General features: G+C 38.0%; 1 protein-coding gene across 2 annotated transcripts in view; it reads left to right on the top strand.

Moving 5' to 3' along the window:
- Window positions 1-14,363, top strand: part of UBR5 (ubiquitin protein ligase E3 component n-recognin 5) — a 137,924-nt gene that overhangs the window by 96,104 nt on the left and 27,457 nt on the right. For both annotated transcript variants that reach the window (XM_021688707.2, XM_021688706.2), the window contains 15 exons: window positions 736-833; window positions 1,664-1,812; window positions 2,343-2,434; window positions 3,537-3,683; window positions 3,779-3,897; window positions 3,982-4,108; window positions 4,198-4,327; window positions 5,407-5,567; window positions 5,689-5,928; window positions 10,007-10,130; window positions 10,725-10,836; window positions 11,866-11,997; window positions 12,611-12,868; window positions 13,433-13,701; window positions 13,859-14,070. In XM_021688707.2, coding sequence (XP_021544382.2) covers window positions 736-833; window positions 1,664-1,812; window positions 2,343-2,434; window positions 3,537-3,683; window positions 3,779-3,897; window positions 3,982-4,108; window positions 4,198-4,327; window positions 5,407-5,567; window positions 5,689-5,928; window positions 10,007-10,130; window positions 10,725-10,836; window positions 11,866-11,997; window positions 12,611-12,868; window positions 13,433-13,701; window positions 13,859-14,070 — 2,370 coding nt within the window. The remainder of the gene's footprint in view (window positions 1-735; window positions 834-1,663; window positions 1,813-2,342; window positions 2,435-3,536; window positions 3,684-3,778; window positions 3,898-3,981; window positions 4,109-4,197; window positions 4,328-5,406; window positions 5,568-5,688; window positions 5,929-10,006; window positions 10,131-10,724; window positions 10,837-11,865; window positions 11,998-12,610; window positions 12,869-13,432; window positions 13,702-13,858; window positions 14,071-14,363) is intronic.

Here is a 14,363-nt window from a genome sequence, read left to right as displayed (position 1 = left end):
CCTTCCTTCCTTCCTTCCTTCCTTCCTTCCTTCCTTTTTCTTTTCTTTTCCTTCCTTCCTTTCTTTTTCTTTCCTTTTCTTTTTTTCTTTCTTTTCTTTTTTATTAGAGGGACGCCTAGGTGGCTCAGTCGGTTAAGTGTCTGCCTTCGGCTCAGGTCATGATCCCAGTATCCTGGGATCGAGCCCCTCATCGGGCTCCCTGCTCAGCGGGGAGTCTGCTGCTCCCCCTGCTTGTGTTCTCTCTCTCACTCTCTCTCAAATAAATAAAATCTTAAAAAAAAAAAAATTATTTTCCTCCTTGGTAAAAGAAATGGATGTTCATGATGAAACAAAAAGGTAGTTCTGCTGTATTAAATAATAATGTCCTACCAGTCAAAGAAAATCACTGGCGGTATTTTCTAGTTTCCTACTATCTTCATTTAAGAAAGAAAGCCACCTCTCTAAGAATCCTTGTCTCTCTCAAACCATGCTCTCCTTTCTTGGCCTTAGTGACACTAAAGAATAGGTCATCAAGGGCTCTAGAGTCAAACTAATATTTTCTAGATGTGGGGATAGTAATAGCCTCTATCTCATACAACTTTGATGAGGATTAAATCACTTATTACCTTAAAAGCTTTTAACACAATGCTTAGCAAATAAAATGTATTCAATAAATGTTACTTGTTATTATTATCTATTTTCTCTTAAAAATGTACTTGTTATTTGTTTTTTTATGTATAATTGTTCTCATTTTAGGGATGCAAGAGGGATGACCCCATTTATGTCAGCTGTAAGTGGCCGAGCTTATCCTGCTGCAATTACCATCTTAGAAACAGCCCAGAAAATTGCAAAAGGTAATTTATTTCAGGTCCTAAAAGAGTTGCTTATTTTTTAATTTGAATAGATTCTCTTCTACATGTATGATATTATTCAAACCTAATTTCTGTGTCTTGAAATGATATAATTGAGTAGAAACTATCAGTTTGTTCTTTTGTGCATGTGCATTTGTGTGTAAAATTCATATGTTTGCATTTTTTCCAAGTATTGTGTCTTCTAGCTTTCCACCAAAAAGGCTGGTATAATTTTTTAAATTTAAAAAAAAATTGCATAGTGGATAATGTAGCGACTAATATTTTGAAAATAAAGATGGATTACTGATAGAACCTGTCAGTGGTTAATTGGTGGTAGTGATAAAATTTTATAGAAATAATAGGCCAGATGTCTTACTGTTCTTCCTTCTGACTTGTAATTCCTGCTTAATAGAATGCAGTAAGGAATATCAGTTCCTGCCGTCCAGCCTTTAAAAGACTAACATAGTTAAAAAATAAAATAAAATAAAAAATAAAAGACTAACATAGTTTAAAATACTGGCTATAAAATTTTTGTGATTGTAGTTTGTTAAATAGAGCTAGAACTTTAATAATGTAGAGCTATGTATTCAGCTGATGTGTGGTGTATTGTTGTCATGTGATTATGATATAATTACACTTTGCTTTTTCTTTGTACGGGAATTGACTGAATTTCTTGCACATTGACCTGTATATCAATTTTTTAAATTAATATATAGTAGTTTTTTCTTTATACTGTGTAAATGTTAGAGCTTTTGCATTTGAGTAAAGTAGTAGATGGCTGTGATTAAGGCCTTTCGTGATGCCTGAACTACTGTGTTCTTAAATCTTTTTAGCTGAAGTATCCTCAAGTGAAAAAGAGGAAGATGTATTTATGGGAATGGTTTGCCCATCAGGTACCAACCCTGATGACTCACCCTTATATGTGTTATGTTGTAATGATACCTGCAGTTTTACATGGACTGGAGCAGAGCACATTAACCAGGTAAGCTGTTTTTTATTTCCCTGTATTTATGCTGTCTTCAGGTATTCTTTTCCTTTTTCTCCTTTCACCATCACTGCATTATAGTTCTTAGCTCTGGAATTCTAACTGTAGTGTTTCCTTTTATTCTAAGTTATAAAATTCTCTAAAGAAAATTAATTTTTATTTAATTCCTAAATAAGTGAGGCAAAGGAGGTGACTGTTAAATTAGTTAGGCGATACCTCAAAAATGAGAAATCTTCACTCTAGTATAATCTGATCCATGGCTCTTGATATAGATTTTATAACTATAATACCTTTTTGGGGGAATGATATGAGTTATTTTTGCCCTACTGGTAATATTTGATGTCTACTTATATAATAATTATAAAATGTGTATTCGCTGTACCCGTTTATTACTCTTTGTTTACAGAGCACATTAGTTTTGCTCTGTTTTCGTTGTGATTGACTTGTTTCAGAAAATACCAGAAATGATTATGATGATGAGATGTACATATATTCTTCTTTAAAAAAATAAATCCTTCAAATTTTAGGATATTTTTGAGTGTCGAACTTGTGGCTTGCTGGAGTCACTCTGTTGTTGTACAGAATGTGCAAGGGTTTGTCATAAAGGTCATGATTGCAAGTGAGTACAATTCTAGTTTTCTTTAATATTATAAATTGCTTAGACTCATATTGCTGTATTAAAATAATCTTTAACAGTATAATGTTCTGTTTCTTAATTAAGGAAGCATGAGGTTTTGTCAAGTTGTTCTCTTTAAACTACTTTATGTATTAAAATAGGGTTGTTGATTTAGAAGGTACTTTGAAATGTTTTTCATTTGCTTTTGTCTGTATTCTCCAGCCAAAGTGTCAGGCCCCTGTAGTAGGGTCTGCTAGCAGGACATCACTGCAGGTATTAAGTGAAACATGGTGTATGTTTATTTACTCCTTAAAGTGAATGTAATAACCTTGCATCCAGCAATAGAGTTACCATGGCTAGTTTGTTAACTTTCGCAGACTTAAGAAGCAGTAAAATACTCTAGCATGAACATTTGCAGTGCCTCAGAGTCTCAGCAGGGACATCAGCTGTAACTGTGCTACAGTTGTGTAGATGTTATGGTTAACAGAATTGGTTTGTAAAAAGCCGTCTTTTTTGCTTTGAAATACATTATATAGGACAAGTAGAAAATGTTTATATATATTGCATTGGTACTTATTTATGATTTTTATTAAAAGAACTTTGGCTAATATGTTTGTTTTCCTTATTTTAAACTGTTTATTGTGCTAAAAGTGATAATCTGTTTATTCATTGATTGCTTACTAGGTGCTTTCACACACTAGGTGCTTGGGGGGTGGTGGACAAGAGAGTCCTTGTCCTAACAGGGTCCTTTGAGAGGACACAAGCAAGAAACACCTGCCCCTAAGGGTTTTAGGGTTTATTAGATGCCCATAGAAGGACCACCTACACTGAATGGGGGCTATGGGGAATTAAGGAAGACATTCCAAAGGAGGTGACTATACCCAAGTCATTACAGGATCCCTCTTCTCATGAGAGTTGCTTTATCGACTTCATGCCACTAAGTAATCCTTCTAATTAAGTATGCTTTAAGAATTACACTTTGCATTTAAAAACTAACAGGGGTTCTATCTGGTGTCACTAAGTTATACTTCCATAATTTCAATAGAGATCTTTGTGGGTTTTTTTTAAATTTCAATTTTTATACTTGTGTATGAATTCTTTCTAGACTCAAACGGACGTCACCAACAGCCTATTGTGATTGTTGGGAAAAATGTAAATGTAAAACTCTAATTGCTGGACAGAAGTCTGCTCGTCTTGATCTGCTTTATCGCCTGCTCACTGCTACTAACCTGGTCACTCTGCCAAACAGCAGGCAAGTGGGATTTTTTAGGACATAAATTGAAATAGCACAGCACATCTAAGTAGCCCTCCCCATCTCCCTGCTCACGACGGTGTTCCACTTTGCAGGGGAGAGCACCTCTTGCTGTTTTTAGTGCAGACGGTCGCAAGGCAGACGGTAGAGCACTGCCAGTACAGACCTCCTCGGATCAGGGAGGACCGTAACCGAAAAACAGCCAGTCCTGAAGGTGGGTGAGTCTGTGACAGTGAAGACGCATGTGAAAAGCATTACATTTATTTCTCTCTTACTCACTAGTTCTCTCTCTTTTTAGATTCAGATATGCCTGATCATGATTTAGAGCCCCCAAGGTTTGCCCAGCTTGCATTGGAGCGTGTTCTACAGGACTGGAATGCTTTGAAATCTATGATTATGTTTGGGTCACAGGAGAATAAAGACCCGTATGTATTCATTAAAAACGTTTTAAATTTATGTATTTCCCATGTTAATATAGGTGACTACAGTGCATTGTCTTTCCTTCCCCTTCAAGTCTCAGTGCCAGCAGTAGGATAGGCCATCTTTTGCCAGAAGAGCAAGTTTACCTCAATCAGCAAAGCGGCACCATTCGGCTGGACTGTTTCACTCATTGCCTTATAGTCAAGTGTACAGCAGATATTTTGGTAAGTTCTTCCGATGTTTATATACAAGTACATGAAAATGTTTTCTGACTTAGTTTCCCATAATTTTACTCACCCAAACTCCTAAGTACTGATGAGCTTTAATTAAACAGTACACTAAGGGGCATGGAATTTTGGGGGTGATTTAAATGACTCCGTTAACAACAGAAACTCCTTTCATTCTAAACAAAAATTCAAAAATGTGGTAAAAAGTCAACAGTATACAAATGTATGGAACAGTGTTCAAAATTAATAGTAATGCAGTGCAAATTTTTGTTAAGTAGGTGAAATTAGAAAAGAATATAAACCATAAAACCTAGTGCTGGTGAGGTTATGGTAAAAAGAACAACTTCAGACACTGATGGGGTGGCATTGCATTTGATATTCTTGTAGAAAACAACTTGGCAGTAATATCACGAGCCATAAAAATATCAGTGCCCTCAGCACTTATCATAAATAATTTTTGATATGAGAAAAAAAATCATGTCACAGAATAATAAAAGATGAAATACTTGATGGATCCACTAATAGTGGATTATTGAATCAAATTATAGCCCAGCCACTTGTTGAAATGTAATGTAGCAATTTAGAAATAAAAGTTATTTTAAGTAACACACACAAAAAAAACCCCCCAAATAACGTGAAATTGGATGTTCTCTGGAATTAATATGTATATGATAGACCATGCATAGAAAAGAGACGAGGAAGTAACAATACGAGAGGGATGGGATTTTGAATTTATTAATATAAATATTTGAATCTATTTTGCTTTTTCAAAATGTACCTTATAGTGAGTAAAATATATTCTTTCTTAGATTTTATTTTTCTTCTAAATATTGATATACACAGGACTATAAGACTAAAAAGGGAAATCAGACATTTGAGACCCAATGTAGGTCAGAGACATGGTAAGCATGTGGCATAAATTAATCACTGACATTAGAAATGTTTTGGTTAAATTTATTTTGAGATTCTTATGAAATGTTAATATTGAACGTTAGAACTTTTTGCTTTATAAATATTTGTCTAAACATCTTAGGAGCTGTCTCAACATTAATAGAGTGATTACAATTTTTTTAAAGCTTTTAGATACTCTACTAGGGACACTGGTGAAAGAACTCCAAAACAAATACACACCTGGACGTAGAGAAGAAGCTATTGCTGTAACAATGAGGTTTTTGCGTTCGGTGGCAAGAGTTTTTGTCATTCTTAGTGTGGAAATGGCTTCATCCAAAAAGAAAAAGTAAGTCCTCCTTCTTGATTTGGGCTTTTGTATCCTTTTACACACTTTTTTTTGTGGTGATGATAACATTGCGTATATGAAAAAATACATAAAAGATTCCTGGATTTTCTTTTTGCTCTAGCAACTTTATCCCACAGCCAATTGGAAAATGCAAGCGTGTATTCCAAGCACTACTACCTTACGCTGTAGAAGAATTATGCAATGTAGCAGAGTCGCTGATTGTCCCTGTCAGAATGGGGATCGCCCGCCCTACTGCCCCTTTTACTTTGGCTAGTACCAGCATCGATGCCATGCAGGGCAGTGAGGAACTGTTCTCCGTGGAACCACTGCCACCACGACCTTCATCTGATCAGTCTAGCAGGTAAATTTCCACCTGGTAACAGACTCTGATGAATTCTTCCTCTGGAAATACCGTGTTTGGCTTACTAAACCTTTGCATAAGCACTCAGGTGGTGTCCATGATCATTTATGCAATAAGTGGTAGAGATTTTACTGTGTTTGGAACATGTGAGAGCACTTTAAAAATTATACATTGTGTCTACGCATCTAAGGTAACAGATACATAGTTGTGGGTTTTATTTTTGGTTTGGAAAAACGCTGTTTTTATTATGCCAGTAAAGTAATCTGGTAAGAAAGTTCAGACTTCTGTAGGCATCATTACTTCCTGTCTTCTCTTACTTTAAATAAAGCCTGCTGTAAGGCCAACTTAAGGAATGAAAAGACCTATAACTTGCTCTGTGTCCAAAGGCTCGGGCTAGGGGGCAGCTTGTTACTGTACAGTATGAATAACCAGAATGCTGGAATTTAAAAATAATTCTCTACAACCACCATTTATCTAAGATAGGCCTAAAACAACTCAGTAACTAAATGGTTCCTAGGTATAAGATTATTCTTAAATCTCATTCATCTTTTCCATTTGTAACTAGACTGTAAGCTTGTTGAGTCGGAATGTTTAGAAACTAAAATGTTCTGGTGTCGTTTAGCACAGTGCTTCTCAAAATTAAATATGCGTGCAAATCACTTGGTGGTCTTATTAAAATGCAGAGGCTGATTTTGAAGGTCTGGGTGGGCCTTGAGGTTCTGATTCCTTATAAACTCTCAGGTTGTTCCAGTGGTGCTGGTTTAGGGGCCACACTTCTTTGGTTTTCTCCAGTCTGATTTTGTCACTGTGTGTATGTATAACGATGTTTAATAAAGATCTTTGGGATTTAAAGACCGTCTTCTTCTTCTTTTCCTGGAAAACATCACTGTGTTAGTAAGGAAGTCCTGCGTTAGTATTTGACACAGTTCCCAAGAATTCATTTCTGGGTTTCATCTGGGTTGCTGCGTTGAGTATCCGCGCTCTCACTGTGTTCTCCCTTTATTCCATGTGCCAGTATGTGTCCCAGCTTTCCCTTTTTTGTTAGGTCTCCTAGGATACCCTGGAATCTAAATCCAGGTTTGTCTGCCAAAGCCTTCCTGCAGTAGCCTTGTCACTGATATACTTCCAGGATTTGCTGAAAATGGTTACACATCAAACTGTGTATTTTCAGACTCACTAAATATACTTCATTATCCAGTGATTCTGTTAGCAAAATCTCCTTGGGCTCCATAGGATGCTCCTGATCCTGATACCCTGTGAGGAGCCCTCTAGTTACTTAAGTGGTATTACTTTGTGAATTCTTTGTACCCTCTCCTTGGTTTTGTTCCAGAACATAAATTTTTTTTTTATCTGCTGAACAGACTTTGGAGTGATCTCATCTTTAAACAGTGCCGATGAGCCTGTTCTTACTAAGTATCAAGACTTTGTGTCCCCTTGCCAACTGCTTCTTAGGCTCTTTATTTAAGTATTGTGCACTCTTCAGCTCTCCTCTTCACTCCATTCGCCTTGATTGATTGTTGAGTCGAAAGTCTTCCCAGAAGGAGATCTCATTTGATAATCAGGAGAGATAATAGTGTAATGTTTTCTGCAACTGTTGATATAATGTAGAAATCTTTCATTATAATACAGTATAATCACTCCTTCTTGTAAGGGTGTATTTTGATCAGTGTTCCAAGCATGTCTTAAATAAAAAGTACACACTTGACTAGTCTCTGTGATTTCCCTTGTGTTGGATGGGGTAGATGGCATATATCACTCCACTGAGCATAAAGTTTTGAGTTTAGTATTTTTGCTTTTTCTGTTGCTGCCCTTCACCTCTTTAAAACTCTTAATGTCCTTATTAATAAACCTGTTTCTCTATCTCCATGCCTCATACAAAAACTGTTAGCTGAAATTTTATTATGAACTAGGAACTTTTAAGCATTGTAAATGTATTACCTGTCTTAATCTACCCAATAACTCTCATAACCACTATCATCATTAGATAATTCTAGACCGATTTTTTCCTTCTTCCTATACTCCTGAATATTAGATGGCAGAGTAGGGGGGAGATACTACTTTTTTTAAGTTTTTATTTATTTGAGAAAGAGAGAGAGCACGAGCAGGGGGAGTGGGGGAGGGAGAAGCAGACTACCCACTGAGCAGGGAGCCCACCTCAGGGCTCCGTCCTAGGACCCTGGGATCATGACCTGAGCCGAAGGTAGACACTTAACTGACTGAGGCACTTAGGCACCCGTTTGGTGCTTATTGATTGTGTTGAGGCATTGGATGAATCATCACTGAAGCCCACCGTACCTCACAGCACAAATTATAGTCTGAAACTCTCATGAGTGCAGGTTTGTAATTAGAAGTTCTCTGAAGAGACGTTTTTCCTGTCCCCATCCAGCCATGGCTGGTTATAGGCAGGTCTCTTGAAATCGGTTGCCCTTTCCTGATTTATGTTTGGCTTTATGTATGTGAGGGGGACAGAAGAGGGAATTTCTATGATATAACTTCCTATTTTGCTTACATCCTAGACTGTCCCCTGGGAAATCTATGGCTCCTTGAAACCCTTCTAGCCTAAGAGACATGAACACAGATGCCTTTGGTGTAAATGGTGGCACCACTGCTCTTAAGCTTAGTGACATAGGATTGTTTCCCTTTATCACCAGGATAGTTGTGCTTGGTTTTTTACTATTTTATCTAGCACATTTAGGTGATCTACTCCAAGAGGGATTTCTCTGCAGTTTGGCAAATTGCTGGAACTAGAAGTTCCCAAAACTTAGAAGTATTTTAACAGCTCCTGTTAGACTGGGTTTCAGGACTGTAGTTGTGCCATGAAGTCTAGTGGGAAAAAAGTTGAATCGTGGTATGAAGAAAACGGAAGCTCCATTTCTGAATGGGGAGTTGGTAATGTATTTTGGGAATTAGTATCATACATACTTAGTGCATAACTCTTTTGAGGGGATGATAGATCTTGTGGATGTTCCAGGATTTTTTTTTTTTTTTTTAAGAAATACCTATTACTTGTGGCTTCACAAATGTTGACTTTTTTAATATTGGAAATGTTGAAATCTTAGGTTGGAAATACCCTTTTCATCTTTTCAGATTTTCTTTTAGCATTCTCAGATGCTTTGTAATTTACTACCTCTGTGAAGAACCAGTTACTGAAATTTCTAGTATTAAACACCATATTGAGACTGCTTGTGTGTTTGAAGGCAAGAGTCTCTCAGTTGACTCTTCATGTGTAACTGGTTTGATTCTCATTTCTAAGAGCAGCTGAGGTGAGGAAAGAACACTATCCGTGTAAACACCTTTAAAGGTCCTTTAACTTTAACCTCTCTTAGACTGTGTTTCTTAATCTGTAAATAAAGGATAATAGTAGGTCACAGGGTTGTTTTAACAACTCTCTTTTGATCAACTCTGACCTGGATTTTAAGCTGCATTCTCTCATTCTCCCCTTCCTTTTATAATGGAGGCATCTGTCCTTTCTTGGCTGTTTGCAAGGCAGATTTTTAGGGAAGTGGAACTATTTGGCCATCCACCTTTTTTGTTAGGATTCTGTTTTGAAATTAATACTTTGGAACTGACGTTTTTCCTCTACACATAAGTCAGTGGTTAATAAGCTGATACAAAGTAGGTCATGTCAGGTCTCTTAAAAGAGTAGATCACTTGTAATAAGCACACTTATTACCATGCTTTGTTAATGGAGGAATGCCGCAGTTGGAACCTTTGGAAGTTGGGGACTGTTGGCATTGAAAGCAGTGGAGAAGGAAAAATATTTCCTGTAGAGCATTTCAATGGGAAGGACTCATAAAAGGATGTGTGTTAACAAATTTTTTCACTAATGACTTACTGAAAAGTAAAAACAGTTCTGGGATTTCTAAGTTAAATCTCTATGGTAAAATTAATTTCTTTGGGCTTTGTATTTTCTGACATACTATAGATGAATTATGGTTGGTTTCTAAGAAGTTTAGGTCAGATTTAAAATAGCATCCTAGCAAGTGGGTCACACTGAGTGACACTGAGAAACGTAAAAAGCGTGCTGTGTGGCGGAGGCGTGCCAGCAGCGCCCTCGGAAGCTCCTGTTTCTCCGCAGCTCCAGTCAGTCCCAGTCTTCCTACATCATCCGGAACCCCCAGCAGAGGCGCATCAGCCAGTCGCAGCCTGTTCGGGGCAGAGATGAGGAACAGGATGACATTGTTTCAGCGGACGTGGAGGAGGTGGTTGTAATCGTCTTCATTGTGGTAGACGAGAGGCTCTTATGGGAGGGAAGGAGTTTTAGGAATGGTAGCTTACTACCATTATAAATATTTGCTTCCAGGTTTTAGACTTTTGTTACATGTTGTCATTTATGGTTATACCTGTTAAAAATACTTTTAATAATCCTCGATTTAGTGGATAATACAAAATTGAAACATAAGCTTGTTTTTACTTGGGGTTAATAGAGAAGATATCCTCAATGTTAAAAAAAAAGTTTTAGTAGTTCTGGGCAATGTATTTGAAGGCAGAGAGGATACTGCATCTTCATTAGGTAAATTTTATAACTGGAAGTTTAAAAAACTTACAGTCTCTACACAGTTGTTATACTTCTCATTTTAAGGTTCTGTATATGGATAATAATTACAAACTAAGATATGTTGATACAATTTTTGATAGCACGTTGTCACTAGCCAATGATTCAGACTCCTTAGTGTTAAAATTCTCTGTAGTTAAGGATCTTTGTATTGTAGCTACTAATTGCTGTGGAGGAATACTGGTAGAGATATGGGTTTATTATGTACTTTGATTGTCTACAAATAAGCTTCTGGATTTAGGTTGAGGTGGTGGAGGGTGTGGCTGGAGAAGAGGATCATCATGATGAACAGGAAGAACATGGGGAAGAAAATGCTGAGGCAGAGGGACAACATGATGAGCATGATGAAGACGGTATGCAGGTTATTTGAGAAATTATTCAGTATGAATAAATCAGGTACCTTTAAGGATATTAATATAATACAGAGAAAAGCCCCATTTGATGTATAGTGAACATAATGTGCAGCATGTTTTCAGCCTAGGGATTCTGTAGCATCTGTTTCAAAATTTTAGGAAGCAGCTGTACACATACACACACATAAATATACACGTATATGCTTATATATATTTATACATATAAAATAATTTATCTTCTTCCTCCTTTACCTTTTGGTTTTGACATAAAGGTTTTTGGTTTTTTCTTTTCCTGAAAGCCTTTTTAGAAGGTAAAATAATCATAACCACATTAGGAAACATTTACAAATTAGAGAAAAGGAAAAAAAAAAAAAAGACCCATAATCCCACCTAGACGCTAATAGTTTATAGTTTTACTTTCAGTCCTCCCCTGTGTTGCCCCATTCCCATGCATGTCTTAGATATTATATGTGTAATTTTTGTGCCTTTTTTCACTAACAATAATCATTTTGGCCTTTTGGCTACACAGTCATCATAACTGTTCTTCCTAGTAGCCATCAGATAGACTTTGGGGGTCAGCTTTATTGAGGTATAATTGACATACAATAAACTGCACATATTTAAAATTTACAATTTTATATGTTTTGACATGTATATACTGTGAAATTCTAGATAAATCTTTCTAGCTTTCTTCCCCTTCTAGAATCCTTGTATGTAAAACAGATGAAAATAGGGCAGTGGACCTAGCCCAGAGCTCTGCCCACTGGTGGAGGTTCCGCTGCCCAACGCTTTTTACCTCAGGCTGTGCAGAACGGATTTTGAATTGGAGTATAATAGTCTACTGAGTGCCATAATGTGCCTAGTCATTTTTCTCCTACTAAGCAGGCAGTTATGCTTATTGTAGTAGTAATCCCTCCTTTCTGCCCTTTCTGCCCTCCCGCTGCCTTACGATATTCTGGCTTATTGCACCCTTTGTTCCACAATGAGTTTGTACTTTTCCCCCCCTTCTTATTTAAATATATTTTCTAGGGAGTGACATGGAGCTAGACTTGTTAGCAGCAGCTGAAACAGAAAGTGACAGTGAAAGTAACCATAGCAACCAGGATAATGCTAGTGGGCGTAGAAGTGTTGTCACTGCAGCAACTGCCGGCTCAGAAGCAGGTACGTTACCTTACTCGTATCCAGCTTTCTTGCTTATGCTAAGGCTAAGTGTATATTCAGCACGAATTGGTTAAACTGTACTCCTTATGATTTGCACAAGGGTGCCTAAGTCTTTTTTTGGAACTTAATCCTTTTTCCCTGTGGATGTTAGTGAGGAAGGTATTTTATTTTATTTTATTTCTTTCTTTAAGATTTTATTTATTTGCAAGAGAGACAATGAGAGACAGAGAGCATGAGAGGGAGGAGGAGGGTCAGGGGGAGAAGCAGACTCCCTGCCGAGCAGGGAGCCCGATGTGGGGCTCGATCCCGGGACTCCAGGATCATGACCTGAGCCGAAGGCAGTCGCTCAACCAACTGAGCCACCCAGGCGCCCCGTGAGGAAGATATTTTAATGACTTTTTTTCTTTTCTGATTTTTAAATAATGGATAAATTTTAAGGTTCATTTAGAAGAGTTGTTTTGTAATTAAACTATTTTAATGATGGGTTTTGTGGACTATTGACTATAGCCTGGCATTCTGTTTAATACATGTTTATTTTCCTGAATGAGGGAGTACACTGTAGTTTTAAATAACAAACTGACAGTGGTTTCGGTTTTAAAAACAAAAAATTTAGGTGCGAGCAGTGTTCCTGCCTTCTTTTCTGAAGATGATTCGCAATCAAATGACTCAAGTGATTCTGATAGCAGCAGTAGTCAGAGTGACGACATAGAACAGGAGACCTTTATGCTTGATGAGCCATTGGAGAGAACCACGAACAGCTCCCATGCCAATGGTGCTGCGCAAGCTCCCCGGTCCATGCAGTGGGCCGTCCGCAACACCCAGCATCAGCGGGCAGCCAGCACAGCCCCGTCCAGCACGTCCACGCCAGCAGGCGAGTCTGAAAGCTTTGTATTCTTGAAAGACTTAAATAGGTTTTTAAAACGATGTATGTTCATCTAGACCAGTTAAGTAGTTTCATAATAGTTCTTCAATGTTTTGCTGGGTTCAAATACAAAAAATATTTACATAGGCTTATATCGAGGTTTCTCGGTCTCTGTACGATTGCTGCTTTGGGCTGAATAATCCTTTGTTTGTGATTGTGCTACAGTGGATGTTTAGCAGCATCCTTGACCTCTATGTACCAGATGCCAGTAGCAGCGCTCCCCCCCCCCCCCACCCCCTCGTGACAACCAAAAATGTAGACATTGTCAAATGTCCCCTCTTTGGGGCGGGGGCAATAGCAAAATTGCCTCTGGTTGAGAACATTATAGTAATTCTTGTCCCCCTCCCCTCATCATCGCCCTCCCTAATGTGGTGTGGTTTAAGAAAAAGTTTTTTGTTCAGTTGCCCCATTTGCCGGTGCAGTTGATCTTTGAGCTTATTTAAATACACACAGTGCTCGAGAAACACAATTCGCATCTGACGACTTGTTGTGGTTGTCCTTTTTTCTTTACAGCCAGCTCAGCGGGGTTGATTTATATCGATCCTTCAAATCTGCGCCGGAGTGGTACCATCAGCACGAGTGCTGCAGCTGCGGCCGCGGCTCTGGAAGCTAGCAACGCCAGCAGCTACTTAACATCTGCAAGCAGTTTGGCCAGGGCTTACAGCATTGTTATCAGACAGATCTCGGACCTCATGGGCCTTATTCCTAAGTATAATCACCTAGTGTACTCTCAGATTCCAGCAGCTGTGAAATTGACTTACCAAGATGCAGTAAACTTACAGGTATGGAAACATTGAAAAGTTACTCATTCAAATAAATTTATGAGAATTCCAGTATATGGGAATTAATGTTACACATATTTAAATGTTTACATACTACTTCTACATCAAATTTAACTTTATTTGGATAGTTTTAACTATTTTAGTTTGGTCTTCATAGAACTATGTAGAAGAAAAGCTTATTCCCACTTGGAACTGGATGGTCAGTATTATGGATTCTACTGAGGCTCAATTACGTTATGGTTCTGCATTAGCATCTGCTGGTGATCCGGGACATCCAAATCATCCTCTTCACGCTTCTCAGAATTCAGCTCGAAGAGAGAGGATGACTGCACGAGAAGAGGCTAGTTTGCGAACCCTGGAAGGCAGACGGTATGAAATTCTTCACGTAGGCTTGTATGTTCAGACAGAACCCTTAGGTCCTAGAACGTTAGAGCTTTTTGACTGCTGCTACATAAAACCTCACTCTGTTTTGAAGGATGGAGGTACCTTGTGTTACTTCTTTTTTTTTTTTTTAAGATTTTATTTATTTGAGAGAGAGAGAATGAGAGACAGAGAGCACGAGAGGGAGGAGGGTCAGAGGGAGAAGCAGACTCCCTGCCGAGCAGGGAGCCCGATGCGGGACTCGATCCTGGGACTCCAGGATCATGACCTGAGCCGAAGGC

The sequence above is a fragment of the Neomonachus schauinslandi genome, chromosome 4 (assembly GCF_002201575.2).
Source record: "Neomonachus schauinslandi chromosome 4, ASM220157v2, whole genome shotgun sequence".
Lineage (NCBI taxonomy): Eukaryota > Metazoa > Chordata > Mammalia > Carnivora > Phocidae > Neomonachus > Neomonachus schauinslandi.
Note: the sequence above shows the minus strand (reverse complement) of the source record. Positions and strands in the feature narration are given on the sequence as shown.